The 19,454-nt window shown below is 38.1% G+C and overlaps 1 protein-coding gene across 2 annotated transcripts in view; it reads left to right on the top strand.

Annotated features, from left to right (window-relative positions):
• LOC127657911 (copine-4-like) overlaps nt 1-14,858 on the top strand; it is a 114,207-nt gene extending 99,349 nt beyond the window's left edge. For both annotated transcript variants that reach the window (XM_052146894.1, XM_052146893.1), the window contains 3 exons: nt 7,752-7,885; nt 8,107-8,343; nt 13,888-14,858. In XM_052146894.1, the coding sequence (XP_052002854.1) occupies nt 7,752-7,885; nt 8,107-8,343; nt 13,888-14,019 (503 nt within the window). In that variant the 3' untranslated portion in view covers nt 14,020-14,858. The remainder of the gene's footprint in view (nt 1-7,751; nt 7,886-8,106; nt 8,344-13,887) is intronic.
• Nucleotides 14,859-19,454: the final 4,596 nt, after the last annotated feature.

The following is a 19,454-nucleotide window of genomic DNA, read 5'->3' as shown; positions in this document are numbered from 1 at the left end:
TCGTAGAACTGTTGCAGCAACAACTGTGCTTTTCAAAATGCACACTGAGAACTGTCCAGAGGATCTCAAAGCTTTGCTACCCCCACCAGATCTCGCTTGTCGAACCACTCGAAGAGCACGCACCAAGTCATGCCCTAAAACTCCCCAAGTCTAACACCAAATGCTTGGGAAGGAGCTTTCTTCATTCGGCTGTAACAACTTGGAACTGCCTCCCCTCTACTGTAGTAGGTGAAATCACCTCAAAGAATGTTCAGGCCTTCAAGAAGAGACTAAACAAACATCTCCTTAGCAAAATAAAACTGTAATTTCTTGATGCTTAATGTCACTTATCCCATATTCTTAGTCCTGAGTAGCTGCAGATCACGATAGGCTTTCGGGCCACAAACTGCTAAAGCCTGTATCTGCTAAAGCACAAATACTAATAAAAAAAAGCAATGAAGACATAGGTGAGCTGTTTAAACCATGTTCCCTGCTAGCTCTAGCTCAGCTAGAACCATGCGAGGAACCTGCTATTGCCACTGTCCTACATACAGTGATGGGCAGTAGCTTCACTACAAATAGCGAAGCTATTAGCTTAAATACATTTCTTATTAGCTCTTTTTTAAACTAAGTAGCTTTTCAGTTGCATAACTATATATTTGATGAAGTAGTGCATTGCTTTGACAAAAAGCTACACCGCTTCATCATACATTACACCACTGTTTACTATAGCCAATTTCAAATCAGAACTAAAGATGTCTGACTCACAAATGAAATGATCATCTGAGTCGGTTCTTTACAATGAATTAATTGGTCACAGGTTATAGCAAATCGGTCTGAATCGGTTCGTGATTCAACTTGAATGACTTACACGTGCGCTGCTGAATCATTTGGTGTGCGCTCCCATTTGCCAACACGCTCACAGAATATTTTAAAACACGGAAAATAAAGATAATGCTGGTTGCAGTGAATCTACATCAATGGAAACCAAACCTACCATCATATCGTTTGCCAGTTATATAAAAACATGTGCAGCTTGTAAACGACTCAAAAACACATGGCATTACCATGTTTTTTGGACATGTACCATTACCTTGGAGCACTGTGTTAATACTGTGGTTTAAAAATAAGGTAGTCATATAGTGAAATACCATAGTAGTACCATGGTATTATTTGAATTAACTTAAAGCACCATGTGCATTTCAGTTGTATATGAATGTGGTTATCATATATCAAATTTGAGCTTTCTGTCAGAAGCTGCTTAATTTAGTGAGGCGTCTGTGGAGAGAGGCTTTTCTGTGAACAAGGAAGTGTAGACTTGCAGGAGGACACTGTTGTTGCACACAGGCTTGTGTGTGATTATATCACTCTTCACTCTACACTCTGACTTCTGTGGCATCAGCCAAGTCCAGGTACCATGTCCACCTCGATCAAAAGAGAAAGGAAGCAGGAGTCTGATGCACAGGGCCAGAAGAGAAAGGCTACAGAGTATAACCTAGAGGTACTAAAAAAGAATTGGAAAACCATCTAAGAGGTTTCTGAATGTCAGACCAGAGACACAGACAAGTTTGCAGAAGAGGCTGAGGGCAAGGCTGGCAGTCGGATGGCTCAGCTCAACAAAGTCAAATGCTCTGAGGAGAGGCTGCAAGGAAAAGTTAGCTGAGCTCAAGAACATTGAGGAGGAGAGCTCAGATTAATTTAGCATAGTTCTTATGTATACAAACACACACAGACACACACACAAACACACAGACACACACACTACACTTGCGTACACACAGTTCTGTGTAGTCATGTTCAGCTGGATGTTTATGTTGAATGTGAATAAATTAATTTACTTTGCAAGCAATTCTGGGACTCCAATTTTCCTTCATATCTTTCATAATTTGTTTGCCAGTAAGGACGTGGAATAGGTCTTAAATTGCATTCATAATGGTCTTAAAAAGGTCTTACATTTAATGTCTTAAATTTAAATTGTTGAAACCTGCAGAAACCCTGTATCATCTCTTTCTCCAGCAATGAATAGGATGAATTGATCATTGCTCTCACTTTGCTATGCATTGGTGTCACTTGATTTCCCTTGCTATTTCTGTACCACCTCTATCAGTGCAGACACACCGGGTTGGCGCCCAGGATGGGCATAGACCACTCAAGGTTTGATCAGCCTGCCTGGCCTGTCTCTCCCAGGAATAGCTCATGGCTTAAAGCCCCACCAGGACACATGCCAGCCAGTCTCCCAAACAGATAGCGCACCTTAACGCCCTGGCAGTGTGTGAAAAATTCAGCACAAATAAGTTTCCAACAAACCTGGACATGGACTAGAAACAGAGAATGCTTGAATAGTATGAATGGTGTTGGTGTACAATCAGAAACAATCATTACTTGTCTAACTATTGACAACCTCTTGTAGACATGCCCGGGAGAGGTATCAAGAGAGCCTGTTTACTTTCAAGGAAAGGGGCCGATTTGTAGTCTCCTCGCTCTTTCAAAGTCAGTCCTTCGGCAACTTTTACAAAGTTGCTCCTCTGCGGGGGCTGACACTGATGTGCCAATGCTCTCCACACTATTTCTATGGCTCTATGATTAGGTGAAGCAGGAAGTTCAACACCAAGTCCAATAAAGATGAATAAGAAACCATTAAAAGATCGCAGTGTATCACATTTTTGAATAGCATAACACTAAGCAAAGAATCACAATATTATCGTATCATGAGCCATGTTTTATTACTGAGAAGCGAGTAAGAGTTCACATTATATCAGTTTTTGTGAATCGCAATAAACATAAAGTTCACAATATTATAATTTTATGACCAAAGCTTTATGATAGAGAAGTGCGTAAAAGATCACAATATATGCGTTTTGAATAACAATAAACAAGACAGAATCCCAATTTCAATGATTGAAAAGTTAGTCACATATCACAATATCACGTTTGAATTACAACACATGGAAAGGACTGCAATATTATCATGACCAAAGTTTTACAATTGAGAAGTAATTAAAAAGATTGAAATGTATCACGTTTTTTTTTATCACGATACAATAAATATGAGGGAGTGCTATATTAAAATACATGTATCGTGACTCGAGACTCTAAGATTGAAGTGAGAAAAACGTTGCAATATTTCAGTTTTGAATCTAAATACAATAAACATTGCATTGCAATGTTTGTAGAATTACAAATTTCAATATTATCATATCATGACCCTAGTGTTGTATCCAGTCATCGTACTTATGAAAAAGTTAAAATACCTTTATGAAAATCGACTCAAGTAAAAGGTAAAGAAGCTCTTAAAAAATATACTTATAAAGAAATTGATAATAATAATAAGAATAATAATTCCTTACATTTAAATAGCACTTTTCTAGGCACTCAAAGCGCTTTACATAGTACAAGGGGAATCAACACAGCTTTAAGATATTGGTTTCAGGTTAAATTAGTTTTGCAAATGTTATTGCTAGACATATTCATGAGTGCATTTGGACATTATTGATTCGTACACATGGTACCCTGGTTAAATGCAATTGGCAATGCATTTTATTGACTTATGAACTGCTAAATATTACACTTATGAACTGTGCTCCAGAGTAGCTGAGAGACTTGAACAGTAGATCTGGCTGCAGTGGCGTGGGGTGCCAAAACGTGAAGTGCGTGAATGTGTGCTGTTATCCTAGCGAAAGCGGTTCAAATCCGCTTTTTGTCCCACACTTTTTCCCCATACGATTTCTTGTTTCAGCTCTTAATATTTCCTTTAATACAACGTTTATTAAAATAATTATATAAATGTTGATTTCATCACAGTGATTTGGTCATGGTGAATGTCGAGGAGAGCAGAGAAGGGTTTGATCCAGAGGTAGGGTCTGTCAATCACACTCGTTCCCATGGCTCGGCATCGCTTGTGTGTAGATTGCATCACTGTATTACTAATATTATAGTAACCATGTTTTTTTTTTGGCAGAAACCATTGTTTTAATGCAATAAATACTGTAATATGGTGGTAATATAGTAACCGTGGTTAATTTTGTGGTGACTGTAAATTTACAAAAAGTACCATGGTGAAACCATGGTTACTGTAGTTAAACCAAGATTATTTTTTCTAAGGTAAGGTTGGGGTTAGAGTTAGTGGAAGGGGTTAATGTAGTGTGTCTGTGGGACTCCAAATAAACTCACTGCAGTGATGCCCATATTGTATGTTAGTTTTTAAATATGGGTTGAAATAGGATCTAACACTATTTGCACCAGGGTGCAGTTAGTACCGGCCATTATTTGCACCAGGTTTGGGGTGCAAATATTATCTGCCACTATTTGCACTGTGGTGTAAATAGCATATACTATTTTTTGCACCAGGGTGAAAATAGAATCTGCTTTTTTTTTTTTTTTTTTGCAGTGTTCAGTCGCAAAATAAATGAAAGGGTCTAGATAAATGTATTGGAGTAAAAGTATATTCTTTTTAAAACATAGTGAAGTTAAAGTGAACAAATATAAATGTTCATTATATTCATATTATAATAATACACAAATATTCACTTTATTACTTTAACCTATGCATGACTAAAATATTGATATATTACCTAGTCACTTCTAAAACTTCTTACTGTAACACTTCAGAACTTTGCACTTGTTTAAGCCTGTGGCTTTGAGATAAAAGGAGAATTTCTTGTCCAATACAATTACTGTAGGCCTTAAGTAGCCTAGGTGTGAAGGCAGAAAGCTCATTTAACTGATTACAGACACTCTGAGGTGTATGTTGTTTTCTCTGGGGGTTTGTGGGAATGGTTCACCTGTCAATGACTGTGTCAATAGCTGTCAGATCAAAGCACTTTTCTTTCGTCAAATGCTTTGTTGGTAGGAATCCATAGGTGGAACGCCCTACGTGATATCAGATCTAACAACCTTTACAGCTTTCTATTTGTGGAGGGTGATGTAGTCTCATTTATTGTGCTGATATCACAGGCAGAGACAGGGGCTCAATCTCAACACATGGTGAGACATTCTCACAGCAACAGTGAAAAATTGGCCAAATGTGATTGATAATGTATGAATATGTTGGAGGTGCTACAGTATGACATTAGGACATTGCAGTAGTTTAATTTACGCCTTTTAAAAGGTATATTCCATGTTCAATACAGGTTAAGCTTTATTAAAAAGATTTTTGGCATAATGTTGATTACCACAGAAAACGTTTGAGGCTTGTCACGGTTTTTTAAAATATGCGAAAAACACAGTAAGCCTTACTTTGTAGTACAGTAAGTATTTTACAATGGATGTACACAGGGCAAGACATTAAATGTTTGAATACATATACTTTTGAAAAGTATTGCAACAAAGCTTAAACATTACATGTATTAACATTCATTCCTGAGAGAAAAGTGCTTAATAACTTTTGTGCAAAGTTATATCTAATATTGCAATATTTCATGACCTTAAAAAGCAAGCAAACCTTATGAAACGTTCAAAGATACCTGGAAGGGACATTTTTACATAGTGAAAATTATTATCTTTATTATCAAAATTAGTGTCTGTGTTAAATCAACGGCATGCCACAAATACTGTCAATAGTTAAACTTGTTTTAAACCCTCCAGGGCTGCGTTTGGCGCCAATGGTTTCTACGATCTACTTGGCTTACAATGCTTTTGGGAAATACAGCCCAAAATACCTTGTCCCAAAGACTTTCATTACAAGTGCATTACTTTAAACACAATTTTTATTTTATGTTTACAAACTGTGGGACAAGTCAAAATTATAGTCTGTGGTAATGAAAAGCATGTCACAGATGTTGTCAATAGAGCTTAACCGGTTTTGAACCCAGAGCATTCCTTTTTTTTTCTCCCCTTTTTCTCCACAATTTGGAATGCCCAACGCACTCTTCCCAATTCCCAAGTCCTCGTGGTGGCGTAGTGACTTGCCTCAATCCGGGTGGCGGAGGATGAATCTCAGTTGCCTCCGCATCTGAGACCGTCAACTCGCACATCTTATCACGTGGCTTGTTGAACATGTTACCACGGAGACATAGCGCATGTGGAGGCTTTACTCTATTCTCCACAGCATCCATGCACAACTCACCACGTGCCCCACCGAGAGCAACCACATTATAGCAACCACGAGGAGGTTAGTTCAGGTGACTCTACCCTCCATAGCAACCAGGCTAATTTGGTTGCTTAGGAGACCTGGCTGGAGTCACTCAGCATGCCCTGGATTTGAACTCACGATTCCAGGGGTTGTAGTCATCATCTTTACCCACAGAGCGATCCAGGTCCCCCAGAGCATTCCTTTAAAATCTTCAGCATGGCCCATCCTTTATGCAGAGAGCTCAGTGTGTTTGAAAGTGTCTCATCGGTGAGAGTAGGGTTTGTGTGTCAGGGTTTAAGAGTATGTTAGAGTTTAAAGCATTCAGAGCGTCTCTTTGATTCCTCTTTGTAGGGAAGCCACTCAAACAATTACTTCCATTGACCTCCCGTTTCAAAGTCCTCCTCATCTTAATTCTGCTACTGCACAGCACAGCATGCTTTCACCTTTCAGCTCCTGTTTGTGCGTATTCGTGCGTTCTCAAGCTCACAGGATTTAATTAAATGAAACAGTTGGAGATATGGTGAGGAGAGACAGGCTGACCTTATGAGATCATGCCCACTGAGTCAGTAAAAAGCATTACTGCTGCAGCTTCATTGCTAGGATTAAGCCTTCACTGACACTCATTCTACTCCTTTACATGTAAATTTGCTGGTGTAAAGAAACTTAATTATTAAAGGGACATTTCAAACAAAAATTGATATACTGTCATTTACTCACTCTCACACTTTACCAAACCAGTATGACTTTGTGTCCTGCATAGAAAGGACAAATTTATAGATCTCTGAGCTGATGTTCTACATACTTGCCCATACGTATGTGATGAACAGACCGATTTTCCAGTCATTTTTCACTGAAAATCTTTCCTTCCATAATAGCACTAAAACCTAATTTGCAATTCTGCATTATAAAACATAGTCCAAAATGGCATTCGGCATCACTGATGTCAAACCTGTTGTGACACATCTTTGCTTGGCATATTTCACTATGCGCAAGGCATATGAGGGATAAACTTGCAGTCTTTTCAATAGCATGCACTATATAACGCTGTAAAACTCCTAGATCACATCTTATTTTCAATAACTCTGGAGTTGGTTGTATACTGAAATTTCTCAAAGTTTCATCAGTGGAACAATCCAAAACCCTTTAAACAATAATAAAACACATTGAAGAGACTGTAAGTCTATCCCTCACAGACTCGTTGTCATTCCTGTCAAATTAAAGATGCCGCTTCTGTGAATAATGTTTCTTAAATATAGGTCTGTTCCTCCCAGGTATGGCTTTGAAGTCATATAGAAGTCATACACACATCATATAGACTTCTTTAATAGTGCTTTTTTTTTTTTTTTTTTGGAGCATGGCAGTAAAAATCATCATTTACTTTCAGCATTCTTTCAAATATCTTTGTGTTAAATCATACAGGTATAAAACAACATGGGGGTGTGTGATTCACTTTCACCATAACCTAACCCTAACTTAAACCCTAACCCTAATCTGCAACTCAAACCCTAAATTATTATAACCCTTACTCTTGCCCCATTACTAAACTTAAACCTAGATTAGTATTATTTCAGTCTCATTCATTTACTGTACATAATTAACTTTGTTTAACACATTTGAGTGGAGTAATTATCATCCAGTTTTGCAGATCTTGTTGATGAGTAGTACAGTATGTGACAACATTTGCTAACACTTAAATTTGCAGGTATCCAGGGTGTGGTAGAGGCCTATCAGAATTGCCTTCCCAAGATTCAGTTGTACGGTCCCACAAACATTGCCCCTATCATCCAGAAAGTGGCCAACTTTGCCTCAGAGGAAATGCACACCAAAGAGGCCATGGTGAGTGATGTTTCTATGCCTCTCTCGTCCCCTTTTAAAGCGATAATTCACCCAAAAATGAAAACTCTGTAATCATTTACTCACCCACAGGAGGTGTTAGGCAGACTGACACTCTCAGTTAGCTAGGGCTAACATTTTCCTAACATCTGACAGAATGTTAAATTTGGGGTGAGTTCTTTAAATTTATCTTGCTCAAATTGTCCTTTCTTGCCTTGATGCAGCAATACTTCATCCTGCTCATCTTGACGGACGGTGTCATCACAGATATGGCGGACACTAGAGAGGCCATCGTCCGTGCCTCTCACCTGCCTATGTCTGTCATAATCGTTGGTGTGGGAAATGCAGATTTCACTGACATGGAGATGCTAGATGGTGATGACGGAATCCTACGTTCGCCTAAAGGGGAACCAGTGCTGCGTGACATCGTACAGTTTGTTCCATTCCGTAACTTCAAACATGTGAGTTTCATTGGTTGCATTCAATGCATATGTTAAATGTGGATATATAAAAGTTTTGGTGAGTGCACAAGTTAGCAACACTAAGATATTCAAATTATGGCTTAATTTTGTTAATTGAACATAATAGGTGCGATACAAGTTAAGCTCAATCGACAGCATTTGTGATATTATGTTGATTAAAGTAAATAAAATTAATTGTGACTTGTCCCTTTTCTTTAAAAAAAAAAATCAGGTCTACAGTTTGGCACCTACAATAGAAGTGAATGGCGCTAATCCGTAAACTCAATATACTCAGTGTTTTTAAAGTATAGTAACAAGATGTAAACATGCATGTTAACAAGATTTTAGTGTGATAAAATCACTAACTTTTTCTATGTAAAGTTATTGCCAAATTTTAAAACTTTGTTACCATAACAACATAATGCCTTAAATGTCTGGTTTGGTTGAGGAAGGACTCAAATGCAGAGTAGCGATTAGCACATTTATTTAACAAAAATATAACAAAAACAAACAAAACTACCCCGAAGAGGAAAAACAAACACAGCCAAGGGCAACAACACAGTGATGGACAGGGCTGGAATGGGGAACCAACAGAAATCCAACTGGACAGGAATACGACCGACAGAGACCTAACAGGTGACGTAAACACAAGCAACATCCCACAGCGAACTGGCACCAGACAAAGCACAAAGGGAGATCATCAAGGGAGAGAAATCAGGAGGGAAACGAGGAAGGCAAGTGAAACTAATAATCAAACAGGAAACAAGGCAAACGAGACACAAGGAAATAAGAAAATACAAAACTAAGTGCATTCGCATAACACAAGAAAAAAAGTCTCGGGTTACTTAACAGTAACCCCTGTTCCCTGATAAAAGCGGAACGAGATGCTGTGCTGATTTATCATTTCGGGAACATCTTTAGGTGTGACCAGCTATGAATATGTGTGCAGCACGTCAATTAAATTTATAGCCTCTGCTGATGACATCATTGGATGCACCTGTAGCGGGGCTTTAAATAGATGCGTCACAGGTGCATCGTCAAGTATTTTCTCTGAAGAGCAGTCCTGGGGCTGCAGTGCGGCAATAAAGTGCAACATCTCGTTCTGCTTTTATCAGGGAACAGGGGTTACAGTTAAGTAACCAGAGACGTTCCCTATCAAAAAGCTACACTTTGGAGCTGCGCTGATTTAGCGCTTTGGGAACGGGAATACCCATGCCGCCGCACTGTGGATGTCCGTACCCCTTACGGTTGTGTAGTTGTGCTCACAAGAGCCTGAGAGGTCTCAGACATGAGCTTGTGATGTTGACTAAAGGACACAAGAGCCCGGAGTGGCATGAACATCCAAACTATAAAATCTTATGAATGTGTACGGAGAGGACCAGCCTGATGCATCACAAACATGCTGCAGAGGGACACCTCTAGCCAAGGCTTTAGAAAAGGCGACCCCTCTGGTAGAGTAAGATCTGATACCTACTTGCGAAGCTTGACCGCGCGCCTCATAGGAAGTATTTCAGAGCCAGAAATACAGCCATCAACTCATGGAAGTTGATGTGCCAATCGAGCTGATGACCCTACCATTCCCCTTGAGTTGGACGACCACTTAAGACCACACCCCAGACACCCCAGCCCTTCAGGGAGACGTCTGTCGTTAGCAATTTGCGACAGCAAAATGCACCTAGAGTGGGACCCAAAGTGAGGAACTGGGGTCTGAACCACATAGAAAGGGTACGAAGGGTGTGGCGAGGAAGGAATTGCCCGAAGGCTTCCTCGTGACCCTTTGCCACCTGGAACCTAGTGATAACTACATTCATAGCATTCATTCACCAAATAAGCCAGAAGGCGAAACCAGGGCATCGAGTAGGAAAATTTTGTCCTTGTCTCTGATGCCCGACAAGTTGAGCCATAAGCGTTTATTCATGCTAACAAAAGCAGACATAGACCGGCCAATGGTGCGAGCCGTCTGCTTGGTCGCGCGGAGAGACAGATCCATGGCTCAACGAAGCTCAGAGAAAGCCTCTTCATCAGCTGTGGTGCCCACACTTAGGTCCTTCAGCAGATCAGCCTGATATGCCTGTATCACTACCATAGTGTGCAGGGCAGCACCAGCCTGACCTGCTGCCTAATAAGCCTTCCTCACAAGCGTGGAGGTAGTCCTGCACGGCTTTGTGGGGAGAGTGGGTCTCTTTAGTGATGATGCCGAACCAGGCGAGAGATAACCCGCAAGTGTCTTTTCTACCGGCGGCATCACTGAATACCCCCGTGCCTCGGCACCCACGATAGTCGAATATGTCGACGGAGGGCATGAAGACACAGGAAGTATAAGGTTTCCTTCATGAACGAGAGAGCTCGTCATGGAGGTCATCAAAGAAAGGAAGGGACTGATATAGCGTTCCTTTTTTTTTTTTTTGGCCACCAGACAGAAATCTGTCTTCTAGTTTGGAGCGTTTTGGGGTCTCTTGTTCACGTGGCCAGTCTAACTGTCTTGAGTAATTCCTCAGCCACTTTATTATTGTGCACGGAATGTTCAGAGGTTCAGCGTCCCCCTCGCGAACCAAAGAGGTGCTGAAGCGTGCTTCAGGCTTACGAGAAGGATCAGCTGGATCTGGGGAGAGAGTGAGCGATAGGGACGGACCCGTCTCTCGCTCCACAGCCAGATCTATGAGAGAGCCTCATGATGAAAGAGTGGGCACTGGCTCTTGGAAGTAAGCGAGATGAGTGCGAAGCATTTTTACTGTAAACAGATTGCACTTCTTGCACCCGCCCCACCCCAACGCAAGAGCAGCATGCTCTTCCCCCAAACACACAAAACAAAACTGGTGTGTGTCCGTTTCAGCCATATAGCGTAAACATGGGAACACACACTGCTTGCTTTGTTTATCAGTCATTGTTTTTCTTATTTATTTTATTTATAGAAAAGAGAAAGGTTTCTGCACACTGCCTAACAATTCTAACTCCTAACAGAGGAAAGTAGAAAGTTCTGACAGTCAAGAAGCACAACACACACAGAATGATCTGAAGACAAAATACCTGATGATGCACCTGTGACGCATCTATTTAAAGCCCTGCTACAGGTGCATCCAATGATGTCATCAGCAGAGGCTATACATTTTTGTCAATTTCATTGATGTGTTGCACACATATTCACAGCTGGTCACACCTAAAGATGTTCCCGAAGCGCTAAATCAGCACAGCATCAAAGTGTAGCTTTTTGATAGGGAACACAAGTGTCTGGGTTAAATAAACCAAACCAGCCGAAGTGGCTGAATCCAGACACAAGACATAGAACAGACATGGAACACGTACATGTCAGGGCTCTACAACAAAGGGAAAAAAACACAAAACTAAGGGCAGAACCCCAACAGGAAACCCTGTAATGACAATTTAAACAACTTTAAAGCTCAATTAATCCATTAGTTTAGACAGAAGAATTAATGTAATGTGTTTGTAAGAGCCTCACTGAAACTTAGATTTTTTTCTTTTTTAAAGAAAAGAAGGTACAAGTCTAAATTGATTTTTGTGGTAATCAACATTATAACACAAATGCTGTTGGTTGAGCTTAACTTGAATTGAACCTGGAATATTCCTTTAAATACTGTTGCTAACAACAAAGTTCTAATTGGGGTCACAGAACCCAGTGCAACCCATTGTAAGGGGTTCAAATAATAATTTTTGATGTTATTGAAGATGAAAAAAGTTGAATATACAGTAAGTACATTATCAGTCAAAAGTTTGGACACACTTGACTGAATTAGTTTCTCATGTCTCTCTTGTTTCTCATTTTAAAAAAGCTCATGCTTAAATGCTTGAAATACAATACGTTGATGACAAATTTTAATTGTGCATACATATTAATTTCTTTACAAAACTAACAATATTGGTAACACTAATAAGATATCCACCAGAAATAAGGTTCCATTTGTTAATATTAGTTAATGCATTAGATATCATGAACTAACAAAAAAGTATTGTTAATTGTTAGTTTATGTTAACTAATGTTAACAAATGGAACCTTATTGTAAAGTGTTACCACATTATTTATTAATTAAATGATTGATTGATTTCATTTTTTTATTTTTTTAGGGCAAGTTTAACTGGATAGTGAAGGTAAAGAATCCAACAAGCTAAAATATACGATAGATTTGATTTGTTTCACATTTATTTTGGTCATTACATAATTCTAAAACTTCCATTTGTGTTATTTTATAATTGTAATGACTTTTCTAACATTCTAAAATGTGGAAAATAATGAATAATAAAGAATTATTAAGTGTGTCCAAACTTTTTTGTTTGGTAGTGTATTCACAAATACCAAAAAATAATAAAATAATAATTGTGATGTCATAGTCTATTATTACTGATTATTTGAATTATGAGGGTGGTCCAAAACACAAGTGTATCACTAACATGAAGTGTGTTAATGATTTCTTTTCACTTCTACAGTAAGTACCTAATGTTTCAGGGCTTGGTGGAGCTTTTCATTGCCCATGGCTGAGCTCCCTCTACTTCAAATTGGAAGTTAAAATGATTACATATGCAGCTGAACTCTCTAGACTGTAGATATTGCCCTTTAATCAGTGCATAACTATGCAGAGGTTTCCATACGGCATTTTATTATGTTGGAAGTACCGCAAAGGAGAGTCTCTGCTGGTTAATTACTCCCTGCTTCCCTCCTGATCTCCCTCCCTAACATTTCCCACCCAGACTCACAGTAATCAAATAACCTTTAGCTTGAATGCTCCATTAATTATCACATCTACTGATGGTCCCTGGTGGAAAACCAACCAAAGAATGTAGGGAGACACGTTGGCTCTTGACAGGGTCAGCTAGAGTGTGGTGAACCCAGCTTCTTCGCCGGTATAGAGGGCTGGTGTTTTTTAAAATGCAAACGAGAGGTTGTCTGAAGAAGGTAGTGTTTATGATCTTGTGGTTTAGGGATCAGTACACTGTATACACTATTGACTGGACACAGTGCCCTTACAGACCAAAGTGACAATTCAGTTTATTGGGATACTCTAGGGCTGTGGTTCCCAACCCTGTTCCTGGAGGCCGCCCAACACAACACATTTTGGATATTCCTTAATCAAAACACACCTGATTCAATTTATCCACTCATTAGTGGAGACTCCAAAACCTGAATTGGGTGTGTCAGAAAAGGGAGATATGCAGCATTGGGGATCCTCCAGTAACAGGGTTGGGAACCACTGCTCTAGGGAGATGTGCCAAGACTTGTTTTCTTTCCAGACAAATTTTGCATTGATAACCCCTGACAAACAATAAATAATCAGCCATCTCCTTTGCCCATGCATCCTTATCTGAGAATCTCCATTATCTAATTGGCCAAAAGCGGTAGGAGGGGTTTATCTCATCTCTGCACTTTTAACTTGATTTCCCTACAGCTCAGAGTAAAATTTCGAATTTTTGCATGCGATTCGGCAAGTACAGTTTCTTCACACATCATTAGCACAAGCCCCATATGGCAAAATATATAAATAGCCCCTCAAAGTTTTTATTCACTGTTGTTTTTCTTTTGGCACAATATTACAGGCTTCTCCTGCTGCTTTGGCGAAAAGTGTCTTAGCCGAGGTCCCAAACCAGGTGGTGGACTATTACAACAGCAAGGGGATCAAGCCAAAGTGCCCCAGCGAGTACGAGTCTTCCAGGACATTTGGTCACTGAACTGTTGAACCCAACGCGAGCCTTTGCTCACAAAGAAAACTAGCATGTTTCTGTGAATTTTACAACTAATCTGTTCTACTTTGTTTTGTTTGCATGCGTAGCCTGTGAGGCTTGCATAGGTGTTGCAATGCTATCGGTCCTATTATGTACATGCGTACATGTACAGACTTACGATTATGTATGAAGAGAGCAAAAACTATTAAACAGTCAAAGTCAGTACATTTACGTGCACATTTAATTATCAAGATACTGCAGGTTTTTGCATAGTTGAGCTATAGTCTTCATCCGTCTGTCCAAGTACATATGACAGTGCGTGGGAAGTGTTAAATACAAGTCACCTCTCTCTTTCGGAGCATACGCACAACACCGAGGCCAGTTGTGGTCTGATTAACATCTATACATGCTGGAAGGATGTATATCCGACTTCTCAAAAACTGACCTGGTATGTTTCAGCCCGACTAAAGCATTTCCATGGCATTTTAAAAAGACAAATACAGTTTTAGTCCAACTGAAACCAAACTTTTAAAGTGCATGTAAACGTGCTGAGTGATTTGCGCATGATGACTGGGATTAGTTGAATAAATACATGGAATATAATTTTTTTGTTTTATATAAAGGTTTACTGAGATTTTACTAAATTTCGTATCGTTCTTATATTGTAAATTATATGACAATCCATTTTGGATTATAGAGAATGAATAGCTACTTGATTTAGATACAGTATATCAGTGGACATGAAAACCTTTCTCTCTCTATACAGATCTGTTTTTTTGCAGATGCAGGGTCAGATGCATGATTGTATTTTGCATGTTAATAATAAACCAGCCTTGATTTTCTATTGTTCCTTTGGGGCCTGGTGTATTCTTTAATGTGAAGCTCCTTCTCTGACAGCTGTCCATGAAGAAGACTTTTGAACTTGAAGTATTTTTTTGGTAGTTTTAATTGACAATGTAAAAGACTGTTTAGAAATAAACTTTGTGTTATGAATGATGCATTGTGTGGGGTTTGGGTGGTTTACGAGGACAAATTGTTTCGACTACAAACTGGTAATTACAAGGGTATTATGCTATAAATGTGGTTTAACGGGACATTTCTAGTGTCCTCATAATTCAAATAGCTTAAAAATACATAAAAACTATGTTTTTTTTTGAAAATGCAGAAAGTTTTTTGTGAGGGTTAATTTTAGGGGTAGGGTGAGGGGATAGAAGTATAAAAATCATTATGTCTGTGGAGAGTCCTCATAAGGATAGCCGAAACAACATTTGATGATTTTTTTCTTCTGTTGAATACACAAAAAGATATGTAGCAGAATTTCCAAGCAGTTTTTATATACAATGGAAATTGATGATGATTTACACTCACAAGCTTCAAAAAGGACAAAAAAAAAGCATAATAAAAGTTTATGCTATATTAAAAGTCTTCTGAATCCATATGATAGCTCTGTGTTATGAAGACAGACATTTTAGATGTTATTTGCTGAAATTCTTCTACTTTCGTGTTGCATTGAAAATAATACTGGCTTGGAGTGACATGAGAGTGAGTATATGATGTCAGAATTAACATTTTTGCATGATCTAACCCTTTAAATCGTATATTGTCAAAAATAAAAATGGAAACTACTACACAAGAGTAAAAGCTAATGAAACAATAACAGTTATGCATTATTAACAGATGAAAAGGGCATTTTGTAAGCTGACCTCTATTTTAATGATTTTCTAATGCGAGAACATTTCCACCTTGAGTCAATTTAGACATACTTCCTGTAATGAAAGGAAATATGTTATAGGTTTTGGTATTGGAACATATAAACAAACTCTACAAAAACTAAATTGTATTGAACAGGCCCGGCTTCTGACAGCTTTGCTAAGGTGGGCTAAGGTATATCATAGGTGGACATTTGGGATGAGGGAGGGGTCACTCAGACTTCTAATTTAATATCTTTAATTGGCATAATATGGCGTAATTGTCAAGATCATAAGACCCAATAAAACTATATTTGACACTTTTTCACCATATTAAAAATATATTTAAATAAATAAACTGATAAACATAATCATATGCACTTAATTGGTTTACTAATTTTAACCACTAATAGTTCTAAACATAACTAATATTCACATTATATTAATTAATTTTCTCTTATGGCATAATTTAATGTATAGCTGCTTTGAAACAACGGCTGTAGTGAAAAGTGCTATACAATAAATGTGACTTGACTTGAAGTTATGGAGGTAGTATGCTACCATTAATTAAGAAACAAAATAACACAATACACTTTTAGATAAATTAGAATTACAGCCTTAAATCAAATTACAAATACAAATTACAGTCCCCACAAATGCAAGGATGGAGTGGAGACAATTAATATCAAGGAGGAAAATAAGGATGAAGTGAAAAAGAAATATATTAGATGGAGAGATCAATAACATATTAGTTTAAGATCCTAAAATTTGACACAGATGAGAATTACTTAAAAGTAAATATATGATATTAAATGATGACAATTCTTTCTGTTTGACAGAAATGTAATAAGCAATATACTACCCTACAAATGCAAAACGCAAAATTGAGTTCTGACTGAAACAGGTCTCTTATGATTTGTCCGGTGACAGACGAGTTTGTCTCGTAATCTGAAATTCAGAGAAACCATTGTGTGAAAATGCAGTGACAACAAAATCCACATCTAAATAAATCAAGCCATTTTTCTCAGTTTCAACGTTAGCGTGGCAGGGCGGGCCGGGTCGTGATCTTACACACCCGGTCCTGTATTAGGCTAATCAAGCCTCCGAGGTAGAAAGGTCGACTGCAGGGTGTCGTGCGGGAGAGAGAGATTGTTTACGGACATGTCCGTCATGTGTGTGTGTGTGTTTATGTCTTCTTTTAAGTTTATCATTAAAACTATATGGCCTTTGTAGGGTAGCAAAGGGTATTGATATTTTTACCAGTGAAACTATGTGTGTAAACTCATTTAAGGAACACAGGAATTTGGATGGCTGGATGGATGGAATGCCATGTAAGCACCAAAGGTTATTTTCATGGCAAAAATTGTTTAAAAAGCAATGACAAACAAAAAACTATTGCAGCACTGTAAAAAGATATATACGAGATGTAAGACATGTGGATTGGGAGAAAGAAATTACCTGCATGACTCCCACAAAATATAAATATAAATCTATTTAAAAAAGAAAATGTTTTTTTCATGTACTTAAGGTACAGAGTGTTATTCATGTTATCTGTCTATTGTGCAACATCAACAAAACAAATTACGATTTACAGGAGCAGGGTTGATTCATACAAATTCATCCTTGTGCACCATGCAGCAGAAAGTCCCTTAGTGCTATATGTTAACACTTTATTAAAGAAATGTACAAACAGAACTTTGAAAGCAACCAAAAGTCAATCAGAAATTTGGCAATGTTCTCTCTCTCTCTCTCTCTCTCTCTCTCTCTCTCTCTCTCTCTCTCTCTCTCTCTCTCTCTCTCTCTCTCTCTCTCTCTCTCTCTCTCTCTCTCTCATATATATATTTGTTAGGCCTATATACTTTTTTTTTACACAAACTTAAATTAGCGATACACTGTTCTGTAGATGAAACAATTCGGCTGAATGGCATTTTCCAAATGTTCTATACTTTTTCAAGAACTATTTGTCCAATGAGTTCACTTTCAGAAAACGACACATGTGAAACTAAAATAAAAAGTATGAACATAAAAAGAAAGCAATGTCCCAGATCAATTTCTAGCATAATTTTCTTCTTATTAGAAATGCAATAAGATGATTTTGTGAGCCAGATCGGTCCTGACATAAAAGGGTTGGGGTTTTCAGAGGTGCATTGCCAGTAACATTTTAGACACAATATGGTCAGTTATTTTATATCTTTTTTTGCTCTGCTAATGAAAATAGTTCCAAACTAAGACAAAGCTGGACCAAGCATTGCATATCAGTATGTAAACACAAACAAGCAGAGTGAAACAAACAAGCAAAGTGAAATATCCCTGAATATCAGCACTCTTGGATCACCGATTGGCCATTCATACAAGCATATGTAACGACCTAATTAAAATTCATGACAGGAAAACAAATACTAATTTGACAAGCAGCTGATATGAATGTGTTTTCAAGCAATTGATTGTAAGCTTTTCTTGAATTCTCCAGTCAATGCTTCATATTGTGAGCAACAATGACCCATTTGGCAGCCACATTGTAATTATAATGCAAAAGCTTGTCTCGCCCCAATTTGCCAAGTCATTAAAACTTCTAAGAATTTCTTTTTTACAGGAATGGTTTATAAATAGTCTAAAGACAGGTATTAGACTAATGAGGGTCTAGTCTAGAGGAACAGATCTATGATTGGAGTTTATTAGCTTCGTTGAACAAAGGATCTGAAGAACTGCTGCATATAGAGTTTAGTGAAGTTGCAGGGTTCTTTAATGCTGTTTGTATTGAATAACTAATGGCATTATACTGTACATTGTACCGGTTATGAAAGGCCCATGTGTGCCATCTGTTGTATTCATCTAAATTGCCATGGCAACTACATGTTCACATACAGTAGAAGTCGTGGCTTTGACATAACTGTCAATCATGTAGCTTAGAAAGATGGCAAACCTTGCTTAAAGTGCTGCATACACCAAGAAAACCTTATACAATATTCTCACACAGCTCTCTGGTCAATTACGGAATTCTGTGTTAAGATATTTTCTTAAAATGATTCTAAAGTGTTAAATTTAGCGTTTTCCCAAGCAACTGATTCTTTAAATAGCCATACTAGTTTAATATCTTTCATATCACTCTGCAGTCACTTTCTTCTGACATAATAAAATAGTTCCTCCTCTCCATCTCTTGGATACAATATTTGGCAAGTAGCCATGTAAAAATTGCAATAAAGTACTGCAATTGACTGCTGGTCATTATCGCAAAATAAACCCCTCAAAGAGATATTTCCCCTAAAAATAAAAATGCTCTTATCATTTACTCACCCCCATGCCATCCCAAATGTGTATGACTTTCTTTTTTCTGCTGAACACAAATTAAGAGTTTTAGAAGAACATCTCAGCTCTGTTAGTCCTTAAAATGCAATTTAAGGATGACCAGAGCTTTGAAGGTACAAAATTGACATAAAAGATATAATTGACATAAAGGACATAAAGTAATCCATATGACTCCAGTGGTTAAATCCATATCTTCTGAACCAATATGACAGTTGTGGGTGAGAAATGGATCAATATTTAAGTCCTTTTCCACTATCAATCTTCACCTTTGACCAGCCCCTACCAGAAGGTGGCTGAATGTGAGTCACTTCCACACCAGAATGTGGAAGTGAAAGTAGATTTACAGTTAAAAAAAGACTTAAATATTGATCTGTTTATCACCCACACCTATCATATCATATCAGAAAATATGGATTTAACCACTGGAGTCTTATGGATTACTTTTAT

This window comes from Xyrauchen texanus, chromosome 17 (assembly GCF_025860055.1).
Source record: "Xyrauchen texanus isolate HMW12.3.18 chromosome 17, RBS_HiC_50CHRs, whole genome shotgun sequence".
In the NCBI taxonomy this organism is placed as follows: Eukaryota; Metazoa; Chordata; class Actinopteri; order Cypriniformes; family Catostomidae; genus Xyrauchen; species Xyrauchen texanus.
This window is presented reverse-complemented; position numbering and strand designations above follow the sequence as displayed.